A 26,333-nucleotide genomic window follows, 5' to 3' on the forward strand; every position below is an offset into this window, starting at 1 on the left:
GACAGATTCAGTGTGAGAGGAAAATGAGGTGCAGAGGGAGAGAGGGAGACCTGAGGATGAGCAAATGAGTAAGAGAAGTGAGAAGAGAGAGACAGGCAGAAAAAGGAGAGTTAGTCCCAAAACTAGGTCATACCTCGCAAAATCATCGACAAAGCTGAGCGTTTCAAAAATAATGAAGTCACAAGGTGGAAGTAATGTTAACTAGCATATCCAGGGAAAACATGTAATATTTACACAGTTCTAATGGCGCAGTACAACTCGAGGATCTTTCTGTTTTGGAGTGTACTGGTGAGGCAGATGATGGCAGGATTGGAGACTCCACTGAAGATTGTTTTTGATCGATGGACATTCATATAAGCCCCTCTTTAAGCCCTCTGGGCAACATCTGCTTGCAAGGAGAAGGGGGAGGAGGGGGTAAAGATCAACTGTTTGTGTGTCTGTGTAATGCCATAACTATTTGGTCATCACAGAGGAAAATGACCTTGTGCTAATGAGAAACTGGTTACGATTATTAAAGCTGGGAAACACTTTATCGGCGGAGCACATCACAATATTGATTATTACATCTTGCATAACTGGGTCGCAAATCAACCCATCTTGTATTTATTATAATATGAAGAACTTTACTATTTAGTGATTTAACGGATGTTTGTTCTAGTATATGACCTGAGATGTTAGAACAGTATGATTATACTTTATGCCAATTTGCTTCCTTTTGCAACATTTCAGAAGGAGGAAAAACTATTACACTTTTAATTCTACTTCATTTGTTTCCCTTTGCCTTAATGTCAGGTATTACTACTGTAATTCAGTGATGTTAGATATGCACATTCTGGAAAGCACCCAATATCAGCTAAGTAACTTTTTTTTTTTTACTGTAACAACCAGCTTTTACATATCTTTCTAATTTCTATTCAAACCAACCTCACTTTGCAGTTCCTAGTTATAAGGCATAATGCAGGTTCAAAGTGCTTGCAATTGGCTTTACTTTGTCACACTAGAAGGCTACATCTGTGTTCAGAAGTAGTCAACGATGGCAGCTTATTAAATAATGTGATGCGGTGATGACCTGTCTTAATAATCTGATAAGTTTAATCATTCCTCATGTACCAAACAGCGGTGCACTCAGTGGTCTGAATGATGTGAGATGTAGCTGAGAACAGCCAGCTATAAGGGGCAATGCCTGGAAGTGTAACAAGGCAAAAAAAAAGCACCAAAGCAAAACCTCAACCAACTTTTTGAACTTTTCAATTAATAAGAGAGAAATCTATAAGCAGAATATGTACAACTTGTGACTTTAAAAGCCTTTGCCAGTACACAGAGTCTCTAAAAATAATTCTCTCACCGAGCGGAATTAATAAGCACAGAACAGTACACAGCCATTCTGTGAAGAAAGGGGTGTGGTGGTGGTGGGGGCTCATGCAATATGTATGCCTGTTTGAGCACCCTTCTTCCTCATCTTCCCCCTCTTCTCTTTATTTCTCTTTTCACATTGCACTCCTTCACTGCAGTCCTCTGTTCAATTAAGCTGTAGGAGCGACATAACAAACCTCAACCTGAGACAATGTGACACTGAATTTTGATGTTGCCCAACTTGTCACTACTGGTTCAAAGCCAAAAAGGATGAAAGAGACACACAAATGCACACATACACACAACACACACGTACGTGTTAGAAACAGAACGAATGACCAATAATAAAAATAAGAATTAAAAAAGAAAGAAAGAAAGAATGAGATGATCTACACAAGGAAGTTTTATGAGTTGGTTGGTAGGAGATGAAAAACGAGGGAGAGAGGAGAGACTGTGGTAACAATTCTGGTGTTGCACCACACCCCGAGCAAACAATGAATATGGGCAAACAATGAACATGGCATACACATATACACAAACACACACACACAAAGCCCATAAAAAGCACAGCCTGTGGCCATGGCGACACATGTTCTGTTGTCGTTAGATAAGGGAAACAGGGCCTCTTCCTGGGTGTGAGAGTTTGATCCTGCACACACTCACACACACACACACACACACACACACACACACACACACACACACACACACACACACACATGTTCACCCTACATTCACACATAGCTACACTAACACCAGGGTCAAATCTACCAACACCCTGTAACTTAAAAATTGCCACTTTTATCAGTTGCATGGTTCATTTTCATATGCAAAACCCATCCGATGTTTATGTGTTTACATCAGATATGTGCAAAACACACAAGAGAAGCTTTCTGTATCTCGGAGGACAAGTTTGATAGAGTTCTATTTGAAGTTCTTTGGCTTATTGCCAACTGTGAAAGTAGTTCATTTTTGGAACATGACATGGTTTAGTATTTCATCACTCACAGGACTCACAAGTGTTGCAAGATAAACTGCATTCTGATCCTGTTAAAATCAAGTAAAACATATTTTGCTTTAATATCAATGTTGGAGCCATCCATCAGCTCACCAATCAGCTACACAGGCAAAATCATAGACACATACAGACACTAAAACAGACACAAACACACTTCCCGTGAAAAAGAAAGAAAAACGGAAAAAAAAATCTAAAAAACTGTCAGAAAAAAAAAAAAAACAGACAGAAAGTAAAGTAAACCATTAACTAGGCTTCAACCGCTTCCGGCTCTATCTCTGCCTTGGGATGTGCAACAATGAAAAAAGGCGAGTTCAACCTCCCATTCATCCACTGTGCTGCTGCTGTACTGGAGCAACCACAAAACAGAACATACAGCCAAAAGCAGACAGTGAGAGATTGTGAGAGAGATTGAAGGTGTTGGGAGGTGTTCTGAGGGGGGTGGGGGGTGGGGGGTGGTGCTATTTAAAGTTTTGTTTCCACCGTCACCTTGGGTTAACAGCAGTTCACAGCAGGATAAAATTGCAGCTGGATGATTGTTCATGCTAATCAACATTCACAGGTCAATAGTCGTAAGAGTTTGACAAGATTTTCTGATGCAATTTTCCATTTCTGACATCATTAAAGTAATGTCATAAAGCGATGTAATGTGATTTCTGTTGAAAGTGCACAAGATCAAGACCAAGCAAAAAAAAGAAAAAAAAGAGCCATAAAGATGCCATAGTCAAAGGATGCTGAGCAAACTTAAAGCTGAAAATGACCACTTTTATATCTGTAGGAGAAATGCTACAAAATGTATATATTATGCATTCTATTATCAGAAACAGCACATGGATAGATTAACTTGCTTTACTAAGTCTGTGACTGTTTGAACTGAGTGCAAATTTTTCAGTGTTTTTATAATGTTTCTGTTTTTGTGAGTATAGCATAGCATTAAGATACAAAAAAGGAGATAAAATTTATAGCTGAAAAGAATATTTACTCATATTACCGGTACTCAATAATACCTGCATTAGTAATTGGCTTTTTTTATTTGAACTTGGAGGCCACATCTATAATTTAGAGGCAGTCAGTGATGAAAATGTAGAAGTAGCATGACGCTGATGCCTATCAATCAAATGGTCCATCACAAACTGAAGCTAGTTTTCACATTATTGTAGGAAGATGTCCAATCTCCCCTTCTGTCGATAAAGAGCAAAGTATTTGCTAAGGCAGTTTTTCAATTTAACAGCTGATTCACTAAGTTGCATTTCATGTCCATGTTTCTGCCAGTTGGTGGAGGAATGGTTGGTCTGTCTTATAGAGGTGTGAACACACTTTTGATTGTGTATCATCTGTGCCATCTGTCTGTCTGTGCAGTAACAGGAACAGAGTGTAAAAGAGGTCACAACCACGTGTAAGCACATGTGCAGGGGTATGACAGTAAAGAATATGTCAAACCGAAGTGCCACCCACACGGCCTCACTCATCTTGTTGTGGTGGCCTTCAACAGTTTGTCTGCCAATCAGCACTGGGAAACACTTTGTTAATGTATAGTACTTCTAGCAATAAGCAGCTAGCTGCAATTGCCATAGCACTATTCCTAACATGGATGTAACTAGTAGGAAAGTAGCTAACCCAAAACTCTACCTGGCACTTATAGTTTGGTGTGGAAATGCGTGATTCTGGTGAATTGTATGTACAGTACATTTATTACTATGTGAGTCTCTATAAGTGAGGTTTCATGAGAGGATGCAGAGCACAAGCCACTTTTAACTGACTGAGGTAAACAGTGATGAGAGAAGAGAAAGGGCAGAGTGAATGTCACATTACCCCAGTCCTTTGCCTGTGCTCACTGCAGCATCAGATAACAGCAGAAGGGAAAAAAAAAAAGGTTTCCCTTCAGTATATAATTGGTTATCTCATTGCAATCTACTGCTCTCATGGTTTTGCAAAGAATAAATGTTTTGTTTTTTGTCATTCTTTTTAAATAGGAAAAGGGAGAAGAACAGAAAAGGCATTAAGGTTTAATTGTTTTGAATTTGACTGATTTGAACAATTATGAACAAAATAAATCCATTAATCAGTTTCCATAGATATGAACATGTTGTGGACTTCAACATGCAACACAGAACCAAACAAAAATGTTGCTGATAAGGTTTTTTTTGTGTTTCCTTTCGAACAGCAAGTAAGTACAGCAGTAATAACATTTTGTTTAAAAAAATCATTTCAGCAATCTTAAGTAGGCAAGCAAATGTCATTTTTACCAAATGAGGCAAGAACTAAGATACAAAAATAGATAAAAGTTTTAAAAGTCAAGTTTTAATAAATGGCATTTCATTGTTACCAAGAAATGTTGTTCATGTGCAAAGTTCAAGTTTTGCCACAGAAAGGAAGATTAAAAAAAAGCTTGTGGCTCTATTTCTGGCATCAAGCTATAGAATATAAGAGAAGCTTTTTCTCTAGCACAGTTATCATCGAGATGCTCAGATCAGCTGAAGCAAGCACACAACACTGCACTATACATGTCACTGAGTTTTCTAGTGAACCGTTGATCATAATCATGTATCTGTTCTGTCGCAACATGAGCTGCTTTCTTTAGGACAAAATTGTAAAGGACACAATTCTTCTTTTGTTTACAGAGTGTAAACTTCTGACACCTAAAAGCAGCTTCATTTCAGTAAAGATCAGCCAAATGTCTTACAGAAGATGCTTCATTATTCTGCAATGTAAAATAGTTTTTCAATGCATCAATTTAAGCATCAAGGAATCAAAAAGTTGGTAAAAATGATTTGATGTTGCAGTCCTAAAGGTACTTTAGATTGAAAAGTGAATTAGTCTCTGCAGACATTCACAAGTGCATGTCTGTTTGTTTAAAGTGGAACTATTATGTGCATTTCAGGCTAATTTATTTTTATTTCTGAGACCAGAAGGGCTGGGATTGATCGAGTTATTGTAACAAATCGCTTTATTTACTTCAGACCGACCCTCTCCCTAGGCTGTCAGATCAGCCTGTGGATTGAGACTCTTCCGCATTAAGCCCCGCCTCCCGCCACTGCACTACATCGGGAGTGCGCACCGCACCTGCTTTCGCCGTCATTGTAACATCTCATAAACAGAAGGATTAGGCTGATATGAACTCAATAAAAAAAACAAAATACAATGTCAACACATAGCATACAGCCCTACATGTTGGAACCTGAATCAGACCCTGAAAACAAAGTGGAAAACAGCAACCCACAGCAACGAATGCAGCAGGATGTCTCTCTTTGGTAAACTCACCAGCCATCGCTGGAAACAACTTTATCCGAGGTTTTCCACCCGCCTGATGTATTTGTACATGCCCTTGTTAACCAGTAGAAGGTAACCAATCACCGAACCTTATCCCCCGGGACGTCACAAGGATTTCCAAGTAGAAAAAAACTCTCTAAAACGACGCGTTTTTCGTCGCCATGGAAACCGAACGCAGAGAGTGCTGGAACTCAAACTCAAACATGTGTTTAGGTGATATAAAATGGTGCCGTTCACATGTCTGATGAAGATTCAACACTGTTACACTGTAGAAAGCTCAGAAAACTTGAAATACCATAATAGCACCCCTTTAAGAACCACAAAAGACATAATTGTCATCTTTCAATGGTATTCACACATTTGCTGGTGATGCTGAGAAACTGAACGGCACCAACACCAGCATCATGACGTCATCTGTAAATTCTTGTAAAAGGAGCTGTTTTTGCATCCAAATAGATTTTTTCCTGTCACATTTGTGTGTGTAATGTGTTATAGTTTGTGTAACTTGAAAGCAGAGGTAACTGGCTTGTGGTTGTCCTTGTGTATTAGTTAGCTTTAGTTTGAATTGTATTGCCATTGATAGCTTCTTCATATCAAACATTGATTAAGTTCGTGGTTTTGAAGGTTTCTGTTTTTGTTCTTCACTGGCTTAAGCCTTACATGCATTGAAGATTTCGCCGTTGCGTGTTTAGACAGCCCATGGGCATCACTTTCCCAACTGACTGCACATGAATCAGCATGAATTCTCAACCACTGGACCACATTTTGTTTAAAATTAGGTTGCTTATAACGGTGTATTTTCCAGTGGCTGGATGGAAGCATTGTTTGAACTTAAAGAGTGTGAAGTTTATGCATTAAAACTGAATGCTGCAGTGCAGAATTTGATACATCAATGACTGGCAGTTCACCAGTTACAGCCAATCAACATGGGCTTCTTTATGAATATTGAATGGCAATTACAATGCAAAATATAGTTATAATAATTATGAAGCCTGTGAATTTTCTTAGAGGAGGAAGTTGTATAAATTGGGGCTTGGCTACTGTATCTCACCACAGCAGTGGACAGTCTTTTCCTAGAGGAACTGATGCCTGAAGGGGGTGCAGTGTGGAGCCTAACCCCTCGTTCAGCCACACTGTACCGGGCCTGTGGTTAGAGGGACAGAGAGCAGATAAAGGCAGAGAAAGAAAAGACAAAGTAGGGAAGGAAATTAAATGAAGGGACTTTAGTTTACAAGGTGCAAGCAGGGCATTTGCAAAGAACCTTCCCCTCCTTCTCCTTTTATCCTGTTGCTCTGCTCACCCTTCATAGCCAGCGCATGTGCAAGGGGGGAGGAGTAATGACAAGAGACTTACACACTGACTCTATGCAGCACCCTGCTAGGGGAAGAATGGAGGTTAATGAGCTGACATCCCCTCCACCCCCAAACATGCCTCCCTGATCCCACCTACTCACTCTCTTTTGCACACTCACAAGCATATTATGCACAAAATCCCAGCCGAAGAGCAGGGCTGAACGCTTGCTCTGAGCTGAAGAGACCAACGAGTCCGCAAGGGTCAGGAGAAGAGTTAACACTGTGCACACACACATAACAATAGCTCACTTATGAACTGTTATTGTAATTTAATAATAATTCAAACTAAAAAATTTGATTTCAAACCTAGAATAATGCAGTCGCGAGTACAATTTGTATTTTAAGGAACCAAGTCTATAGTCAAAGTTGTGCCAATGTGAGGATGTAATGCATGTCAAACAGCAGAAATCAGCAGCTGAAAAAGCTAAAAAACTGACACTTGTGGTGATTGTGGTGACATGATACCTAAATTGAAAGGTTGCATCATCTGTGCAGTGATATCAGGGCATGTTGTGTACTAAGCTTAATGCACTGCAGTGGTACCATGCCACACTAAAATTGTTAAAGCAATGTTGCTTGTTTTTTATCTGCCATTGTGGAAATCTAATGGTGGCAACAGCTTTCCTTTGACCCTTACAATGAATAGGTATGATAAACATTTACTGCTAACAGGAGAACTGGTACTGCACATGAAATTTTAAGTGTTGTGATGTGCCTAATTTCTCAAATGAATTGTTGTGACCATGAACGTGCAAAGTTACAACATTTTGTTAACTGCCAAGCACATTTGTCACACCTAAAACTAGCACGGCTAAAAAAAGGGACAGAAAAAAGAACAGAAGTTCAACCACAGATTCTAAAATCTTACTACACAATAGGTGAGATTTAGAGGACAAACAGCTCTGATGCCCACACCACAGACCACATGCTAAAACATCATCCTATTATTTAGCACACAGGACTTTGAATAACCAGCTAGACCTTCAGATGCTACCCCCCATTTCTTAGTTATCACATGGTGGTGAGTGGGAGTAACAGTCGTTAAAAAAAAAAAAAAAAACCTCACTGGCCTTTAAGTTGCATCATCAGAAGCCAACATGTAAAAGATGAAACGTTTTTAGAGATGAGAGTTTGCCTGAGTAGGATTTTGTTGAGACAAAAGTAAACGATACACTAAAGTGAAAAAAAAGTGTCAAGTGTGTCAAGTGTGCAAAGGACAAATACAGAAAATCTTTTCAGCTGCTAAATGGCACATGCATGAGCACATCTGTTCTACATATATATATACGTGTGTGTGTGTGTGTGTGTGTGTGTGTGTGCGTGTGTGTCTTTGTGTTATCATCATCATCTACAGTATTCTGCTAGAGTTGATGTGCTTTTATTACTTCAGACCAAATGAGCAAAGAATCATGAGAATAAAGTAATAGCTTTCATAAAATGAAAGAGCATAACAGCAAGCAGACAGGATTAAAAATGGTGCAGCAAAACACTCTCACAGAGCTGGAAAACAATGGAAGATGAATGGCTAGTCATTAGCGCCCATTGTGAATCTTTCGAGTGAGTAATTTGTGGGAAGGCTTGTGCATTTTTTATGGTCTTAAATTGAAGAGCCCTAAGAACACAAACTCTATAAAATAATAACAGACATTTCACCTTAGCACCATCCAAGGCTCTCAATTATTTACCACTAATGAATTGCCTCAGGCAATATTCTACAATATCAACCATCCCAGAGAGGCTGAATTAACTCGCTCAAATACTTAAACACATTTACTCAATTATGCTCACTGTCCGCGATATGAGAGAAAAAAGGAAGTCAAGCTTTCTGCTGCTTGTTTCACAAGCCCTGAATCAGCCTTCATAGTTCATAAAAACCCTCCCATAGACAAAAGTGATTAATTGATAAAAGGCAATAACAAGGTTCTTGACTTTTCCTCTTTTTTTCTTTTTTTATCTGTGCAGTGGGAGGATATGATAAAGCATGTTTGCTCTTATTGTAGTGTCTAGTCTCAATGTAGCAACATTGTAGGCCAGTTGCCAGGCATTTACCATGCTGTTTACATCAGTTGCAATTTTGTGCTTCTACTTTTGGGTTTTTCCATTCACTCATGTGAGTATGCTTGAGCGAGTGTTTATAAATGTGCATATTTTACATCTGTAGCTCGCTCAGAACCACGCAGTGAGCTTTCAGCTCGATTCTTAAGTTTAACATTTTTTATCACCAACCTATCAAGAATATTTCACCACTTCCACCCCATAATGGAGCAGCTCGGGCATGATGACTAGCTTTAGTAAATTCCACACCATGCAGATGTAATCATTAGTCTTTGGATGTAACTACACCAGAGAGAAATTAAAGCGCAAAGGATCCTGTTCCTCGACAGCTGGCAGTTATAAATTCCTATCAGCAAATAAAAAAAATAATAAAAAAATGAGGAAAGAGGGAGGGAGAGAGTTTGAAAGAAAACATATACTATTTTCATTTCAACTGCTTTAGGGATTAAGGCTTGGGGCTCTAGAAAAAACTGCATTAAAATAATCCACCATTTGCATGTTTTATCTCACAAAGGAGGCTCACATAGACACACACATAAACCAACCCCCACTCTCCCTCCCCTACCTACTTCTCCTCCCTCCCCTCCCCCATTCTGGGTGACCATACACACATTCGCACACAAGCTGGAATGCACGTTACATATACACACTGTCATCATTAAATACACACACACACACATACACACAAACAGACACATACACACGCAAGATCAACCTGCTGCCATCTGCTCTATGCGCTCTGTACAATCCTTGCAGAATACATTATTCAATACAATACATCACATTCCCAGCATGTCATAGTCTTGTGCTGAAGAAGACTGAGAGAGAACGAAGCAGATATGTGAGTCAAACAGCTACTATCCTGATGAGGGGAAGAGAGAGGATTTAGCCTGTAATGTGTTACAGTGACAGAGAAAATTAGAGACCGTTTTATTTGACTTTTAGGAGAGACAAGTCTGTCTGAGAAACATGTTCCTGTTCCTGCCACTGGGTAGATTACAAACCCAGACAATGAAGTTAATGTTTGAAAGAGAGGCATAATAGCGATGTGGAACATTAGAAAAAGTGACATGTATGAAGAGATAGACTTTCAAGACCCAGGGGATCCCCCTGTAACATGAAAAACTTCCAAGTTTTTCGTATTTCAAGTTGACCATGTTCTTTTTTAAATGGTCTTCTAGAGTTACTAAAGTTTTTACTATGACTGTGTATAAAATATAGGCATAGACACCAGGTCTGAATCAAACAGACAGTAAGGAAATCTTAGATGTAATACCACATACAGCCACTATGGACTGGCCGCGATACACTATACAGCTGAAAAAGCTGAATACTAACAAAAAGAAACCATGTCTTCTCTATTATGCATAATGCTCCTTTAAACTTTTAAACACATATCTTACTTTTCAGATTCAAATGCATGATAGAAAAAGCAAGAGCACACAGGGCTACTTCAGTAAATTTAACTAATCAAATTTAATCAAATAAGTGAACAGGAACAATGCAGCAATGGACTGAGGATAAAAGTGAAGCGTAACTAACATGGAATAAATTTAAACAGCAATTATAACCAAATTTCTGTTGTGAATAAATCAAAATTTCTTCTTACATGATTAGCATGATTGTAATAACTGTGTAATATGTTATATTACATAATTACTCCAAACCTGTTTTAGTTCATTAATATTATTCTGCTGTCTGCAGCAGAATTGCATCAATTTAGGTAGAAACATAATAGCATGCATGCATAACAGATAAAAATACTTGTCATGTGTTTTTCCAGGCTTGGCGGTTTACTGATACAGAGAGACATGCAGCTTTGTCAAGTGTCAGCCTGAAACTAGTTTTATGAGAGGCCCTCCTTCACTCATCCATCAGGGAAGTTATTCTTGTTAAACAAGGATGTTTTTCTGTGATGTGATGAAGGTGAAGTTTATAGTCAAAATATAATAGGATGATTTAATAAATAAAACTTCGATCTAGGTCATTTTTTTATATTAGTTGCTGCAGCTTGAGCTGTAATTCTAAGCATTTGCAAACCAGAAAAGCGCTTGAGGAGTGCAGACCACCACCAAGCAGCTGATGTCCACCTATAGTGAAGAAACCTTTTAAAAGTTCCTATATCCACAATATCTTCCATATCAATCCCAAAGTTTATTGGAACCTAAGTTAGACCAAGACCATTGTCAAAATTCCGACTGATGCTCCTCGAATATCTTTATTGTCTCTGCATGATCTGTCAAAACATCTTCCGTTGACACCCCGCCTGGTTCTGTGTAATTTGAACGTCAGGTTACACTGTCCACAGACAAATCCCTTTCAGTTTAAATGACTGCAAGTCTCTTTCTTTCCCAAGGACATGGAGTAAGAACAGAGATGAAAGGAGGGCAAATATCGAGGCTTACATTTGCCAGATAGTGAAACGGTTGGAACCATATAGCACAAAGTCAGTGTAGCTTCATGGGGTTGCCGGTAGTTGTTTTCGGACTTCACCAATTGTCTGGCTTGCTTCATAAGTGGAGTGACACTTGTTTTAGTATTGTTGTATCATTTATTGACAATATAGAAATAAAGTATAAAACCAAAGCCCTCCAGCTGCTTTTAATGTAGTATTCCATCTACTTAGCCATTATTTGCTCAATTGAATTTGCCTTGTTTAATCTGATTTAAATAAACTAAATGCAAAAATAAATGAATAAAATGATAGAAAGCTGTTTGGTTTGTTCATTGTAACCTACCCTGCTTGTATGTCTTGAGTGCAAATCATGAACATGTTTGTAAATGTGTGTGTGTTGCTTCTATGCCGAGGCCTTGCAGAGAGACTGAACAGCTGGCAAGCCCACACATGATTACGTATTGACCTGCTTTGCATTCACCTGTTATTCAGTCAGACCGAATGTTTCCACTTGGTTCTGCTGAAGCTGAACCAGAATTAACCTTGTTGTGAGTACACAAGAAAGCAAGCAAGTCTTCAGTATTTTGTCAGAGCAGTTTGTCAAACTTTACTGAATGTCATTCTAAAAAAAATGTTTGGTTTTTTTTTATTTTCAAACTTTAAAAACATAAGCTGTGAGTTTTGCACATTTCCCGCATGTACAGTCATTGTGACTCCAGTATAAAATCACAATGTGGAAATGTTTTACTTTTTTGAGGTTTTCAAAAGATTGCATGGGATCTACTGATTGGAAATAAATAATCGGGATAGTCAAGACAACTCTATGATTTTTTTTAACGTCAATGTTTTTAGGGGGGGTGGGCAGTTATGTCTAATTAGAAAGACGCATTTAAATGTGTTGAAACAACAGCGTGGCACCTCTAATTTTGAGCTACTGGCTAGTAAAGAGAAGGGGACACATAGTACATTAGTTGGTTTACATATAGCACATGTCTGAGTCAGGGCGTGGGGACGTTGCAGCAGAGTTAGCTGTGGGAAACTTCCTGTTTGGCGATGAATGTTTGGGTACAAGCTTTGGCAACAAACACCACACAGCTCTTCTAGTTGTAGAGTTCCATGACTGCTTTACTACTGCTGGGCAAAGTGAAGGGAGTTCAACCCAAAGCTAGCTTCCACTTCAGTCAAGAAGTAATCACCTTGCCTCCACCTCCCGAATGCGGTCTGGAGAAGGAAGCAGGAAAGATTAAGAGCTATTTCTGTCTGAGTTTTCATTGATAGTGGAAGCAACTGACCAGAGCAGCACAGCAGCTAAGCTATCACACAAATGTTGCTTCAGGAGCAAAAAGATCTGACGTAAAGACGAGGAAAAAAGACTGGTTTTGTTGTTGTTGAACACTCCTGTTGGCATGGTGTTCACTGGGTATAGCACCCACCATCACCACCAAATGCAACCAGTCCAGACTAAATCCCAACCTCTCCCTGACCCACTTTCTCATCAACCTGCTGTGTAAGAAAGGACACTAGAGTCTATAGAATGTAAAAAAAAAAAAACTTACAATGGAAAAAAAACCACATATATACATGTTATCTCACTTGTTTACAATTTTCTTTTGGAGATTGTCATTTTTATTTCTATTATTGATGACATCAATTTTAACTAGTGGACCTCATTAATCACCTAAAATACCCATCGTTGATGAAAAAAAAGCCTTAAAATCACTTTGCTATTCAAACTATCTGAATAAGAGAAATGCTGCAGCATGCAGCAGTTTCCTTATCTGCACTTCACTCCTCCACTTCACCTCCTCTCGTTTTTTCCCACCCTCCATTACCCCTCCCTCCTCTTTTCCCACATGCCCTCTCAGCTCTTGTCTGTGTTTGGGCTGCGACTCTAAGGGGTCACTGCCCGCCTTGTCTCACACGTGGAGCACTGTGTGTGTCTGTTTGCATGTGTGTGTGAAAAAGAAAGACAAACCGCAGCCATCGGATAATTATATGATTGAGAGTGTAAGAACATCAGAAAAAATAAGTGTGGAAGTGTGTGAATTTATCCCAAGGTGTGAGTGCTTTTCCCACAGTGTGTACTTCAAAGTGAATGTGTATCCTTGTCTGCATGTGTGTGCGTGCGTGCATGTGTGTGCCTTGCAAAGCTCAGTGCCAGGTCTCTCTAATGAGTCTGTCAGGCGCTGTTAGCGACGGCGTGCTCCCCTGGCTCAGCGCACTCCTACAGACACACTGTGATTAGCTGGGCCAACGGCACGCCACCGGGCCAGATTAAACACTCACCACCGCCAGGGAACTCACACACACACACACACACACACACACACACACACACACACACACACACACACACACACGCACACACACACATACACACATACACACACACACCAGGGCAGAAATTGCACTGACTCCCACAAGCACCACACACAGACGTACTTAGACACACAGCTTCGTCATCATTGTGCCTATTAGCCTGCTGTGATACAGTAACACGTACTTGCCCTCCAGAGCCAGGTGTTGATGGCACTGGAATTGAAAATTAATGAGAAATATAAACATAACACAAGCCACCTATGGCACAGAAAGAAAATGCTAGTATTTCATTACTCTGTCCACCTTTATTGAATTTTTGCCTGCCACTAATCTTGAACATCACTCAGAATTAAGGCCAGCCTTTTTGGTTCTCACAGCTTTCAACATCTTCATTAAAACGACATGATTCACTAATTACAGGTAATTACCCCTTAATGAGCAATCCAGATGAATGGGTAGATATGCACAGGAAGGGCAGGCACATCATTTTTCATTACTGTAAGATCAAGAGTGGACTCTGACTGACTTTGTGCTACAATTTGACCATTATCTTAGACAATGGTCCTCTATGAAGGAAAAGCTGTGACACTTGGCTTTCACATAGAATTTATATGTGATCTATAATGTGATCTATGACTGCATTTGATCCAGGTGCTCAAAGTAGAGTGTTTACAGGTTATATACTTTCCAGGTTTCTATGTGAGCCAACAGCCACATTTCACTTTGGATAAATATTTAAATTCTTAAAAGACAGTCCACTCTTTAACTGCGTTTCTGGCTCTCAGTTATTTCTATAGATTCATGCAGACTCAGTTACAAGCCACATGTTGGCAGCCTTATCATAGATCAGCCATAATTGCATCAGCAGCAGTGAATTTCCCTAGCTTGTAGACGGAATATTACTGACACTACTAATCAGTGAGAGGTGTAACATTTAAATTGTAATGGGTTGAATGCAGGGGATTTTCTTTCTAGATATGCGGGTTAAGAAGGGGTTTAAAATGGGTTATTTATTATTAGTTTGCTATTTAACAAGAGGAAATAAAACTCTTGTTTTCCTCCTCCAGTCCCTGTCACAGAAAATAACCAGTAAAACTAAGTTTGCTCTCACAACTTACCAAAACAGTTTCATATCTTGGGCCTCTGAAAAGAAAAAGTCCCAGCACACTTTTGAATCTCCTCCTCCCCCCCCTTTCCTACCGTCTCTCATGCCAAGTGGCCTATTTTTACCTCACTGTGTGGCATCTCATGGTTTTCCTTGTCACCGCCACACTTCCTGTCATCAGTGTGTAGGCTCAGGTGAACAGTGCAGTTACTGAAAAGGGCCTGAAACTGTTTGCCCTACTGCTTCTCTCTCTTCTCAGATGTGGACACGGGTCATTGTCATCACATCCAAAGGCGCGTGGCCTTAACATCTTTTTGATTTTCCCTTTTCAATTGTCATTGCTCCTTAATTTAAAAAAAAATGTATATAGAACAAAAACGTTTTGTTAGATTGGATTTACTGGAAACGCATCTTGGTTCACCATCTTGTATTCGCTTGCATTTGATCCAGGAGTGCTAAAATTGGAATATTTACAGGATTTATACTTTAAGACACACTAATCCACTCACAGCACGATACTTATGTGTGCTCTGACAATGACCCCTCCTCTGCCCCTCATCCTCTAAAGCATATTTATCACCGTGCCATATGCAACAACACAACAATGTGTCTTCTCTCTGGCTGAAATGTGCAGAATGTGATATACTGTACTGTATGGCACAATAGAGTAATTGTGTTCTCTCCCTTGAGGCAAAGAATGAGTTGGAAGAGCAGAAATATCAGTGCAGGATGTATGCTTTCCAACATCAGAAGACAATACAGTTGTGAATGAGAGCAGCTTGTAGAGATAAAAATGGGCACTTTGACTTCTAGGATGTAACCATGTTGCTTGGCCTCTATTACGGAAGGCTTGAGTGCCTTCCTCAGGATTGGAGTCAAGCAATATAACATTTTTGCAGCACTTTACTACAGCCTGCTTTAATGACCTTTCTTTCTGCAGGGCAATTAGACCTTTTTTTTTTTCTTTTTTTTTTTTTTTTTTTTACTTCAGGTTGTCCAAAATCAACTCCAGATGCATCTCGTAGAATAGAGTCGTAGAATTTCTGTATGAAATAAAAATATACTTTTGAACTTGCAATGATAAACACAGAATTGCCAACAGGCCGCATGAAGTTAGCTGTGCTCTTTGTGCTTCACATCTCTCCTTGTGTGACACACAGTGCCTCTTTTGTTCTGCCACTCACTACTTATGTTACTGTAGAGCTCTAATGCACACAGATCAATAGCATACTTTCCATTTCAACACATCGAGCTAATGTTCGGACACACAGTTGGAATTGATCCTGGTCTGTCAACACAAAGTTTTAGGTCTGTACGTCTTCTTCCATCTGCAAACCCTTTGAATGAGAATAATTTCTCTTAGCTATCTTGAATCTCTTTGTAGCCTGACATCGAGATTATTACATTACATCTGAATGACTGCAATGCTGATGATGTTATGGGGCAAAGTGAACAGAAAACAGTACAACGGTAGCATCACCACAACACATCAACATCAAAATGGAACATCTGGCCTATTGATATGAATCAAGTCTTAAAATATTCCATCACTTCCAATGCATTTGCTTGCACACTGTCAAAGGGTCATAGGTGGAAGAAAAACATTATATGTGCTCAAATAAACTATCCTGGCACAGCTGTGAACTCATAACAACCATAAAATATGTTAATACACCAATAAAGTTCTCAGTAAAGAGACGTATAACCTGTTTGTTTAAAAGCAAGACCAAAAAAGAAAAGCATTTAATCTTCCTGTCGGTCTAGAACAAACAAACCAGCAAGTCAATTTCCTTCCCCGGCAGGATGTCCACTACACGCAAGCAAGTTTTTACAACCATAACGGTAAGGTACAAAAACACCAAACATGCCGCAAATCAGCTCAACTATTAATCTGCTCAAGTACAGTTTCAAATACACACTCTGAATGCATACATCTCAATACAGTTTTAAAGATGAAAGGAGAAAACAGGAACTGTTTGTTTTCACTGTTTCAGTTCATTGTGTGCAGTTCTTGACAACTGTATTAAGACTTGTTATGCTTAAGGTTGCATAAAAAGAAAAGAAAAAAACACAATAAGGCAATGCAACAAGGCAAAAGGGACAATTGATCATTTTATGTTTGCCACTGCCCTGCAGTTATACAGTGAATGTCAAAGTGTGTCATCTTCACTGACAACTTGGCACAAGCTTTAGAGCAAGTTGTTACACCCGAGACCTGAGTCTGTTTAGATACAAGATCTGACTTCTCCAAAGCAAAATAAGGCAATCTTTACCAGAAAGAAGCAGAATGTACGTTATTTTCTGGCTATAAATCATAAAGTTGTGTTTTAAGCGATACATTGTAGGAGGGAATGCTTTAAATATTGTGAAGCTCTCAGCCCACACAACGCAGTAGGTGCTTTTTACACCAAGATAAAATATTTTCAGTGATAACAATAAAGCAGCTCTGCTTAGTTCGATACACCAAACCATCAGCTCCTGAGAGGCAGCGATGGAGGAAGAAACAGAGAAAGGGAGAGCACTAATCTCATTACCTCCTCTTCCTGGCACGAGAGAGTAATCATTTCTCAGTGGCAATCGGCGGGCGGGTGACAACGGAAAAAAAAAAAATCAATTGCACACTCCACCATTTCATTTTCCGTGTAATTAAATCAGTTAAATGTTATAAAAACATGTAAACTCCATCAATGACTTTGAGCCATTTGCATTTTTAATCAGGCCAAATTAATTCTAATAAGCATGCTGGGCTAAAGCGATGACAGAGCAGGCCTATTGTGTGCCTGTCACACTCATTTAATACTGTCATTATGCCCCATATCCTATTATGATAATTGGCTTTTTATTCTCAATCAACAACCAGTCAAGGTTATTAAGTAATAATCTCTGACTACAGCACTTTGAACCTTAAACATGTTAAAAGTTTGGCACCTTAAAAACAACAAGTGGCTAATAACAGGGATAATTCAAACACGGTGCAGTGCCTGGGCTTATCCAACCTGGCTTCTTGCTCAACATGACAAATGGCTGTCAAGAGACTGGATGTTGACACTTGGCATAGGGTATAAAGCAAACACATTAGACAGAGGAAATGGGTATCTCCATTTCCCCCTCTGCAAAGTGGCTAGAGAAGACGAATGTGTCTGATGTGTTCAGTCATTTCCTTTGCTGCTTCCTTGGGGATCCAGTCAAAATCAAAATCTCCTATGAAACTAAATCTTCAGTTTAATTGAAAGTTATGGCTGCGAAAAAATGGATTTATACATAAGAAATGCCAAATATCTCAACAATAAGCAAACAATAGTGGATACAATTGATACTTATGAAAAAAAAGTGTAGAAATGCAGCAGTGTCCCGATGGTTCAGTAATGACAGATGGGTTTAAGTTTCAGAGCTACATATGAAGTGTTTCTGAAAACCAGCTAACTGATAAGTTCATGTTGCAAATGCAGCGCTAAGTTTCATCATACTTCATGTGTAATATCATCTATCTTTTTCTTCTTGATCTCTGCTCTTGCATCCTAATGCAGCCTTGCAGAGCTGTGAGCACCAGTAGGCCCCCAAAACTGGCAAAGTTGAGCAGTAGCATGACATTTGTGGTAAAAATGCAAGGCAGAGAATACCAGTCACATCTTCAGTCATAATGTTGAATTTGCTGCATTACATTTGTGGTTAGGTACATTCCCAGTTGAAGAAGCCTAGTTTACAAGCTTTGTTAAAATGCGGACATGGTTATGTGGCATTTCTTTGAAACAGCCAAACAAGAAAGTGTACCTTATGGCTGCATTTTGTTTGCCAACCACAAACTAATTTCAGCTTTTCAATTGAAATTTTCTACTTCTCACAATGTCTACTTGTTCACAATGAGACATGGTCAAAAATACCCCCCAAAATTTAGAAGCTCAATACAATACTTCTGGTATGACAGGCTGGAATCAAATTAGCTGTCTCTCAGGTAGGCTATGCATTATCATGGTTAACTCTATTAGATCCCAATTGTAATAAGTCAGGAAAACAATTTTAAAAAGGACATTTTTTGTGTATCTGTGTTGTAAAAGTCAGCTAAAATCCACATTTCTTCAGATATAAAGATAGTAATATTGAAACAGAGGTCTTCCTCTTGATATTATGTTAAGTTTTCTTTAATAGTATCCTTTTTCTTAATTTTTCAAAACAATATGAGATATTTCCCAGTTACTGTCTTTATCTTAACTTAATCTGTAACCAAGGTCAGCTCTGGATGGTTAGCTTAACTAAAAAGAGGTTCTTACATCATACTTGGCCATTCAATTTAAAATGTTTATACTTAATTGCGACACTGCCATTCCTTTTGTCAGAGGCCAGAATAATAATGGAAAAAATGTCTTCCATTCAGTAGCCCAAAATGTACTGTAAACAATGCCAGGAAAACAGTGGGGGCTGAGAGCGCTTTGCTTCAACAGAGGCAGCCATGATGCAACTGACGGTTGAACCTTTAATGTTCTCAGATTTTTTTTCTCTTCTCAACAAAATGCTTGTGGAGTCAGCTCACTTATGTTTTTCAGTCTAAAATTAGGTATGGAGTACAGCGAGCTGTCAGTGTTGATTTAGCCAGACAGGTGGATCTAGAATCTATTAATTTGCTCATAGGGAAGGAAAGTGCTTTTTGAGGTTTTGCTACCCTTCATTTTACCTATATCTGTGAGCATTAGTGCCTTTTTGAGAGGCCTCTTTAAAACAGAAGAGATTTTTCAGGCAATTTATGTAGCCTCAAAAGACATGCAAAACACGAAAGAAAGTAAGGCCTCTAAGACAGTTGAATAACGTGTGTTCTGCTTTATCAAACAGAGAAAGCCATAATTTCTCTGCTCCCACTCTAAGATTATGACTTACACGTCTAACCCCAGTACACTGCCATGTCAAAATACCCTAAGCCATTTTCACTTTAACGCTCTAGAGACCTAATAAATCTTTTCATTTCACAGTCAGACCTCATGAAAGCACCTCAAAATTTACATTTTACTCACTATTTATCTGTAAAGAAGACTTAATAAGTTCCCTCTTGAGTACACATGAGGTGAGCGTTACTATGGGGACACTGAGTGCTCCTCTGTGCTCTGTGGTACTGAGGTCTGTTCCATTGTGGCAAGAGACAACAGCTGTCTTTACCTTTGGCAGGAAAACAGACTCATTAAGGGCAGCCATGTTTGTTTTTGTGCCTGATACCTAGCCTTAAGCAAACACTGCCATATCTCCACTCCACAGCCCTTGCAGTCTCAACATTTCCTTCCCTATTGTGGAGGGAAGCCCTGGCACGCTGAGTCTGCCATGTATGTTTTTTTTCAGTTCCCCCCTTCCCCTCCCATGAGCTCTGACCATGCTACCGATTGCTCTCAAAGAATGCGTGCTTAATTGAGATATCTAGTAGAGGTTTGAGTTGATGAAATGCTAAAAAGCAGCGAGAACGCTGTATTAATGCTGTCACTTATTGTGATTTGGTATATGCATAATGTATGTCATTATACTGCCTGATACAACATCTTCTGGTATGTCACAAGAAAGCCTTCTTTGTTTGTTGTGCCGTAGACATAATAAAGGCGTCGTTATTTGCTCTGCTCACAGCTAACAGTCAAATCTGCAGTGAAAGGTTTCATTCGCATATTTTCTCCCCTCTCAGCAATGTCTGTGCCTTGAGTGACAAGGCAGGTTGAATTCATAAGGCTTTGACAAAAATTCCATTTAAGAGGGAAAATGGCGTTGAATGTCATTCCATTACTGCAGATGGCAAACATGGGAACACTTTAACCCAGAAGGCATTCGCATTAACTTATACAAAGAAGTAGAAATACAACCCCTTTTTTTTGTTTTTGTCTTTCTTCTATTTTTATATATGTACAGTACTAGAGTATTTTCAGCTTGAGAATTTCAAAAGTAGTCATCCAAAATGTAGTCACTTATTTGATTTCATCCTTTTTCACCATTTGTCAAGCCCAAAGTCAGAATGTATTGTGAAATGAGTTCTTAATGTGGAGTAATGAGGCTGTCAAGGCAAAGCAGCCTCTGCTTGTTTGAGTTTGACTCATGTCGTAGATTCAATTAAATCAGCTGAAGTCAAGCTGGCCCCAGGCCTGATCGGTAATGGTTGACCTCATTCAAACAATGCTCTGACATATTGAAACAATAAGAGGAAGGGCCTTGAGTCAGTTGCAAAAGCAAACTCTACTCAAAGGCGATAAGGTAGAGAAAATACAATGAAGTCACCCAAGTGTTTGAAATCTTCATGTAAGCATGTGTCTTCGGGGTGCTCTTAAAATTTTTCAATTGTTTGTTTTTTTTAAATGCTATTGGTGCCAGAGTTTCTGCTTGTGAAACATCATATAGAACACCTCGTTGGACTTCTGTGTGTTTACTGTTGTTGATAAAGTAACATAATGGAGAGCAAATGTATATAAAAATAACATAATTCATGCAGTTTTAAAGTCATTGTATATATTGTAGATAAAAGTTAAACATCTCTATGGTCAGTATACTAAACCACATGTTATGTGAACTTTGACACATCTTTTCACAGTAATAACCAAAAGCACATTTCCTAAAACTTTAGAGTTTGAACTACATAAGAGGTCTCAAATCCAGCTGGCCCATTTCGTTATTGTTTGTTATTCCTTTTTTTTGTGGCAGTGATGGTGGTAGTGGTGGGGTGGGGGGGTACTTGTCCTCAGAAATTTAAACTGATTTATTTGGTTGCTGAAATGCCTGGAATCTAAATTATGACACAAACACTCCCAATGTAATGTAAACAACCTTTCCAGTTAGTCTACAACCGTGTTTTCTGAGCAATAACACGAGTACCGAGGACAACAGCACTTCTCACTTTTGTGGGGGTTTCCACACTGCCGAAAAGAAGGCACTCCTCTGCATGTGTGAAAAAGAGTAGATGTCTCGGAAAGGCTTATTCTACTCCTGCTGACTATGTACGGCCTTATTTTTTCTTTTTATGGTGCATTTACCATTCATTACATGTACAGTACAATTGGAAAGACAAAGATGTTTAAAGTGTTTTGTAGAGCAGAAATGAGGTAACAAAATCAAAACAGAGCATCCTGCTTTATTCACACTTTTTTTTTTTCATTCACCGGGGCACTAACAGTTACAGTAAACAGATAAATAGAGCATGCAGACACACACACACACACACACACAGACACACACACACACACACACACACACACACACACACACACACACACACTGTAACTGCAGCTCATTAAGCGGCATTCCCTCTGGCCCTTATTCCATTAGAAATTAAGAGTCGGCACAATTAGTGGCAGATTGGTCTCAGCTCAGTGCGCTGGAGTCACACTCTCAAGGCTCCAAGATGACTTAATTACAGGTACTTCTGAAGGCAGTAAGTGAAAAGCAGGTGATGGTACTGCCATGGAGCACACTGCGAAAAAAAGGTAAAAATAGAATAAATACAATAAAAGGAATTTCTACCTGAAGATGTGCAAGTGATAACACAGCTTCAGCTTAGAGGATTTTTTTTTTTTTCTAAAGAAATTTCTTTGATGTAATGTGATGTAAACCAGAAGTAGCCAAGTCCGGTCCTCGAGATCTGCTATCCTGGAACCTATCCTTTTACATGCAAACTTCTCCAACGCCTGAATCAAATGAATGACTTGTTACTGGGGCTCTGCAGCTCTGAATGACATGCATTACAGACTTGGTAACAAGCCATTCATTTAATTCAGGTGTGTTAGAGAAATGACTCATCTAAAAGTTACATGTTAGTTGATCTTGAGGTGTGGATGTGGGCACCACTGAGGTAAAGTCAGCACGGCTAAATTGCCAAATTTACAAAGAAAAATGGCAGAGCAAACCTTCCTGGTCTGTGAACATTTCTTTGGATCACAAAATGGATAAAAGAGGCAAAAATTCTTTTTTCAGATTTCTGTGAAGAAGAACAGCCTTTAGGAGATTTAGCATCACTTCTCAGTTTTAGCTTTTTCCTTTTTGTCTGGAAGAAAACACGTCAATATATAAAAAAAATGTTCACATATAAACTTCAGATATAAATGTGAAATTTTGCTTAAAGCTGTTATGTTTACATGTTACAGTGATATTAATCGTTCCCTGAAAAAAAGACATATAACTGTATATCTAAACTGATCAAGCTAAGTTTAAGCAGCTCTGTTATGCACATTTCAGTCTAAGAAAATAGAGACAAGAAATATTCAAGCATTTTTCACAAACCCCTCCATTCATTTAGTATTGATCTTCTGATCAGCCTCTGACACTGCCTGCATCTGATTGGTCAACTGCTAGGAGTACTTATACAGTGAAGGTGGGCGTGGTTTACTTCTCGCGAACGTGCACAACCTAGAGAAGATGACCAATCACTGAATCACTCTCCCGGGACGTCACTAAAATTTTGAAGTAGAAAAAAATCTCTAAAACCAAGATGGAAACCGAATGTAGGGTGCTGGAAAACTCAAACATGCGTTTAGGTGATAAAAACGGCGTTGCTCATGTGGCTGATGAGTATTCAACACTGTCACACTGTAGAAAGCTCAGAAAACTAGAAATAGCATAATAGAGCCCCTTAAAATGTCAATCAATTTCATATACACTATAAAAAAATCTTAAGCGCTATACAAACCTCGTTACAATATGTGCTCATATCAGTAGATCTAAGCAAGGCAAGGTATTTTATCAAAATCCTGAAAAAAGTGGAGAACCAACACATTTTTTACGTAGTTCATTACTCCTCCTATGCCAAGGACACAAAGCACACTTTTCTGTAATTGAACCAAGACTCGTTTATGTAGCAGCTGACCGTTCTGTCCTTCAAGCTGGAGAGAGACAGAAAGAGCGATCTTACTTGCTCTTCTCACGTGACACCATGTCCCATTATTATTGTGATGCTGTCATAGAAGGAGAGGAAATGAAATGCCTTGAAGCTATGTGGATAATGTGTGTGTGTGGATGGTGGGGATTTAGGGGTGTAAAAGTGAGTGAGTCTAAGTGACCTTGTGTATGTAGTCTTGCAGGGACCAAATTTAGCTCGTTTTAAATGGGCATCTTGTTTTACTGTTACTTTTTTGTTTTTTCCTCCATTCAGTCACATCAGTTATTAGTTGAACAAATTTCTTTCATTTGTGAATAGTTTGAACACACTTTCATTAATGAAAATCAATAACAGAACAAAACGATAAATATCCCCACATAATAAGACCACTGTGTGGAAAGGGGCATCTTTGCCAGTATTTCAGCTTAACATGCAACCCAGTCAATAAATTACTGAAGCATGTAAACCAACACTTTAATCTTCCTACGATTAAAATAGTGAATTATAGAGTTGGCATTTAGGCAAATAATTTTTGGTACAAGCAACGAGTTGATTTTATTTTTTTCTGGAGGTCACCTAACTTTGCTAGTTTCAGGGTCTGTCTCCCTTTAGTTTTTGATCTGTAAATAATTTACTAACGGTATAAACCACTATTCAAAAGATGTCTCAATGAGAAAAACCTGCTATATCTCTGTTTTGCAAATGCGCAGGGTGTTTTTCCATACCGTTTAATTCATTCATACATTCATTGACTTTTTGGATTTGGATTTGAGAATGTTTTAATGTTAATTTAGTCAGTCCATCAGATGTCTGAAAGTATGTTTCTTACGTTACAGCAATATAAGGATATTTCTCTATTGACAGTTTTCTTATGGTGGCTGTGAAGATTCAGCTGCTCCGTGAGTTCATTGTCGTGTGGGTAACCACATATTACTGAGTTAGTGTTTGTTGTTTGTGACTGGTGTCTATTACAATACTGTAATCATGTGCATTCAAAGTGATAGGGACTTCTTAATGCACTTTGGTTAATGATTAATTTAGAACATACTGTAGGATGAGGTTTTGTGAATTGTGACTGAGAAACATACAGTAAACACACAGTTTCTATTCTGTGGGTTTAATTATTGTTTTCTGTTATATGCACTGGGGATTTCTAGCTAAGACCACAAGGCATGACATGAGTTTTCGGGTAATCACTGCATAAATTCAACACAGAGTTTAAATCTACTTTTTTTTATCCGGTCTCTGACGGTTTTCTTCAGTCTGATGCTTTCACTCTAAAATTGTACCAGATTGCATCATTTTCTACCTGAAATGTGTTGACAGTTCAATAAATGTGTTGTCAAACTCCTACTGAGGTAAGTTATTACAGTATTTTACTGGCTGAGATGTGTGCATGTCAAAGCACAGTTGTAGTGGTACACATGACAATACACATGAAATGCAGAAAGCAGGAGAAAAAAAAATCTGTTTTTAAAAATAGGAAAAATTGGGGACAATGCCTGATGAAAGACTCTTGTTTTTTTTCAACAAGTCACCGTGTCAGTTGAGAATTTCCTTTGTGTGCGTCTCTGTGTACAGGGGATGCTGCATGAATGGGCAGTCAGCATTTAGGGTTCAAAAGAAAACAGTCTGAGCTCCTGTCTGTGTGAAAACCAAGGCTACCCTGCTCTGTATCAAGTGCCATTGTTTTGGTAATAGTAAACCTGGGGCACTTGCCAGGAGGCATTAGTCATTCATCTAACAAGTTCCACAAAGCAAACCACAAAGTGCTCCGCTGTTGACTTCCTTTTATTGAATTTTTGAGCACATAAGCACACTTCCAAGTATCTCAAAGCAAGGTAAAAGATTTTGGATGACTAGGCATCTGAGGTATGACAGCCATGCTTGTTTATTTCCAAGCAGGTTTTTTTTACAAAGTGAAGGAGGGAGACAAGCAGGGAGGCAGCAGGTGAAAGGCGCATGGGAGAGGATTAGGGCGGAGTGCAATAATTTAGCGGGCCAGGCAAACGACATGATCTCTAATTACACACAAAGCAATGTGTAACCCAAGCCACAGATTAGGCTGCATTATCAGGCTTAATAAAACATGACCATCTCTCAGTTCCATTCCCTTTCCCTGGCTGCAATAATGACTTGTTTCTGGTTATGACATTCCCAATTCTGCCACTAACTTACAAGACAAACTGTACCAGTTCCTGTTTGACTGTTTAACAAGGCTATCACAGTACAACAATCCAATTAAGCACATCAATTTAGACCGTAACTACAATGAAGTTTAAGAGTCAGTTCACATATGTTTTCTTACTGTGCAAGTAGTTTTTTGAGATAGTTATCAAGGTTTTAGATTTTGACAAATATTTAATTTAAATGATTACACTGTACTGTAACACTAATGATGATGATTCCCTTGCAATATATGATGATGTAACAGTGGCTATATGCAGGACTAGGAGCACTTTGAATTTAGAGAACTGAATTGCATGTTATTTGCGACAAAGAAATTTGAATGCTGTACTGGAAGTAAAAGACTCAAATACTCTTTGTCCACTGCTAAGCACCAGAAACACACGCAAAAGCAAGTACACATATGCTCACACATACATATGTACTTGTTTAGTTCATGTGGGTTGTGCCAGTAAGTG

The 26,333-nt window shown here is 38.9% G+C and overlaps 1 protein-coding gene across 1 annotated transcript in view; it reads right to left on the reverse strand.

Moving 5' to 3' along the window:
- Window positions 1-26,333, reverse strand: part of LOC306754927 (TOX high mobility group box family member 2-like) — a gene marked incomplete at both ends in the record, with an annotated part of 75,884 nt that overhangs the window by 41,657 nt on the left and 7,894 nt on the right. Inside the window, one exon of the mRNA XM_079239097.1 lies at window positions 6,690-6,782. Coding sequence (XP_079095223.1) covers window positions 6,690-6,782 — 93 coding nt within the window. The remainder of the gene's footprint in view (window positions 1-6,689; window positions 6,783-26,333) is intronic.

This window comes from Telmatherina bonti (assembly GCF_933228915.1).
Source record: "Telmatherina bonti genome assembly, chromosome: 4".
Classification (NCBI taxonomy): Eukaryota; Metazoa; Chordata; class Actinopteri; order Atheriniformes; family Telmatherinidae; genus Telmatherina; species Telmatherina bonti.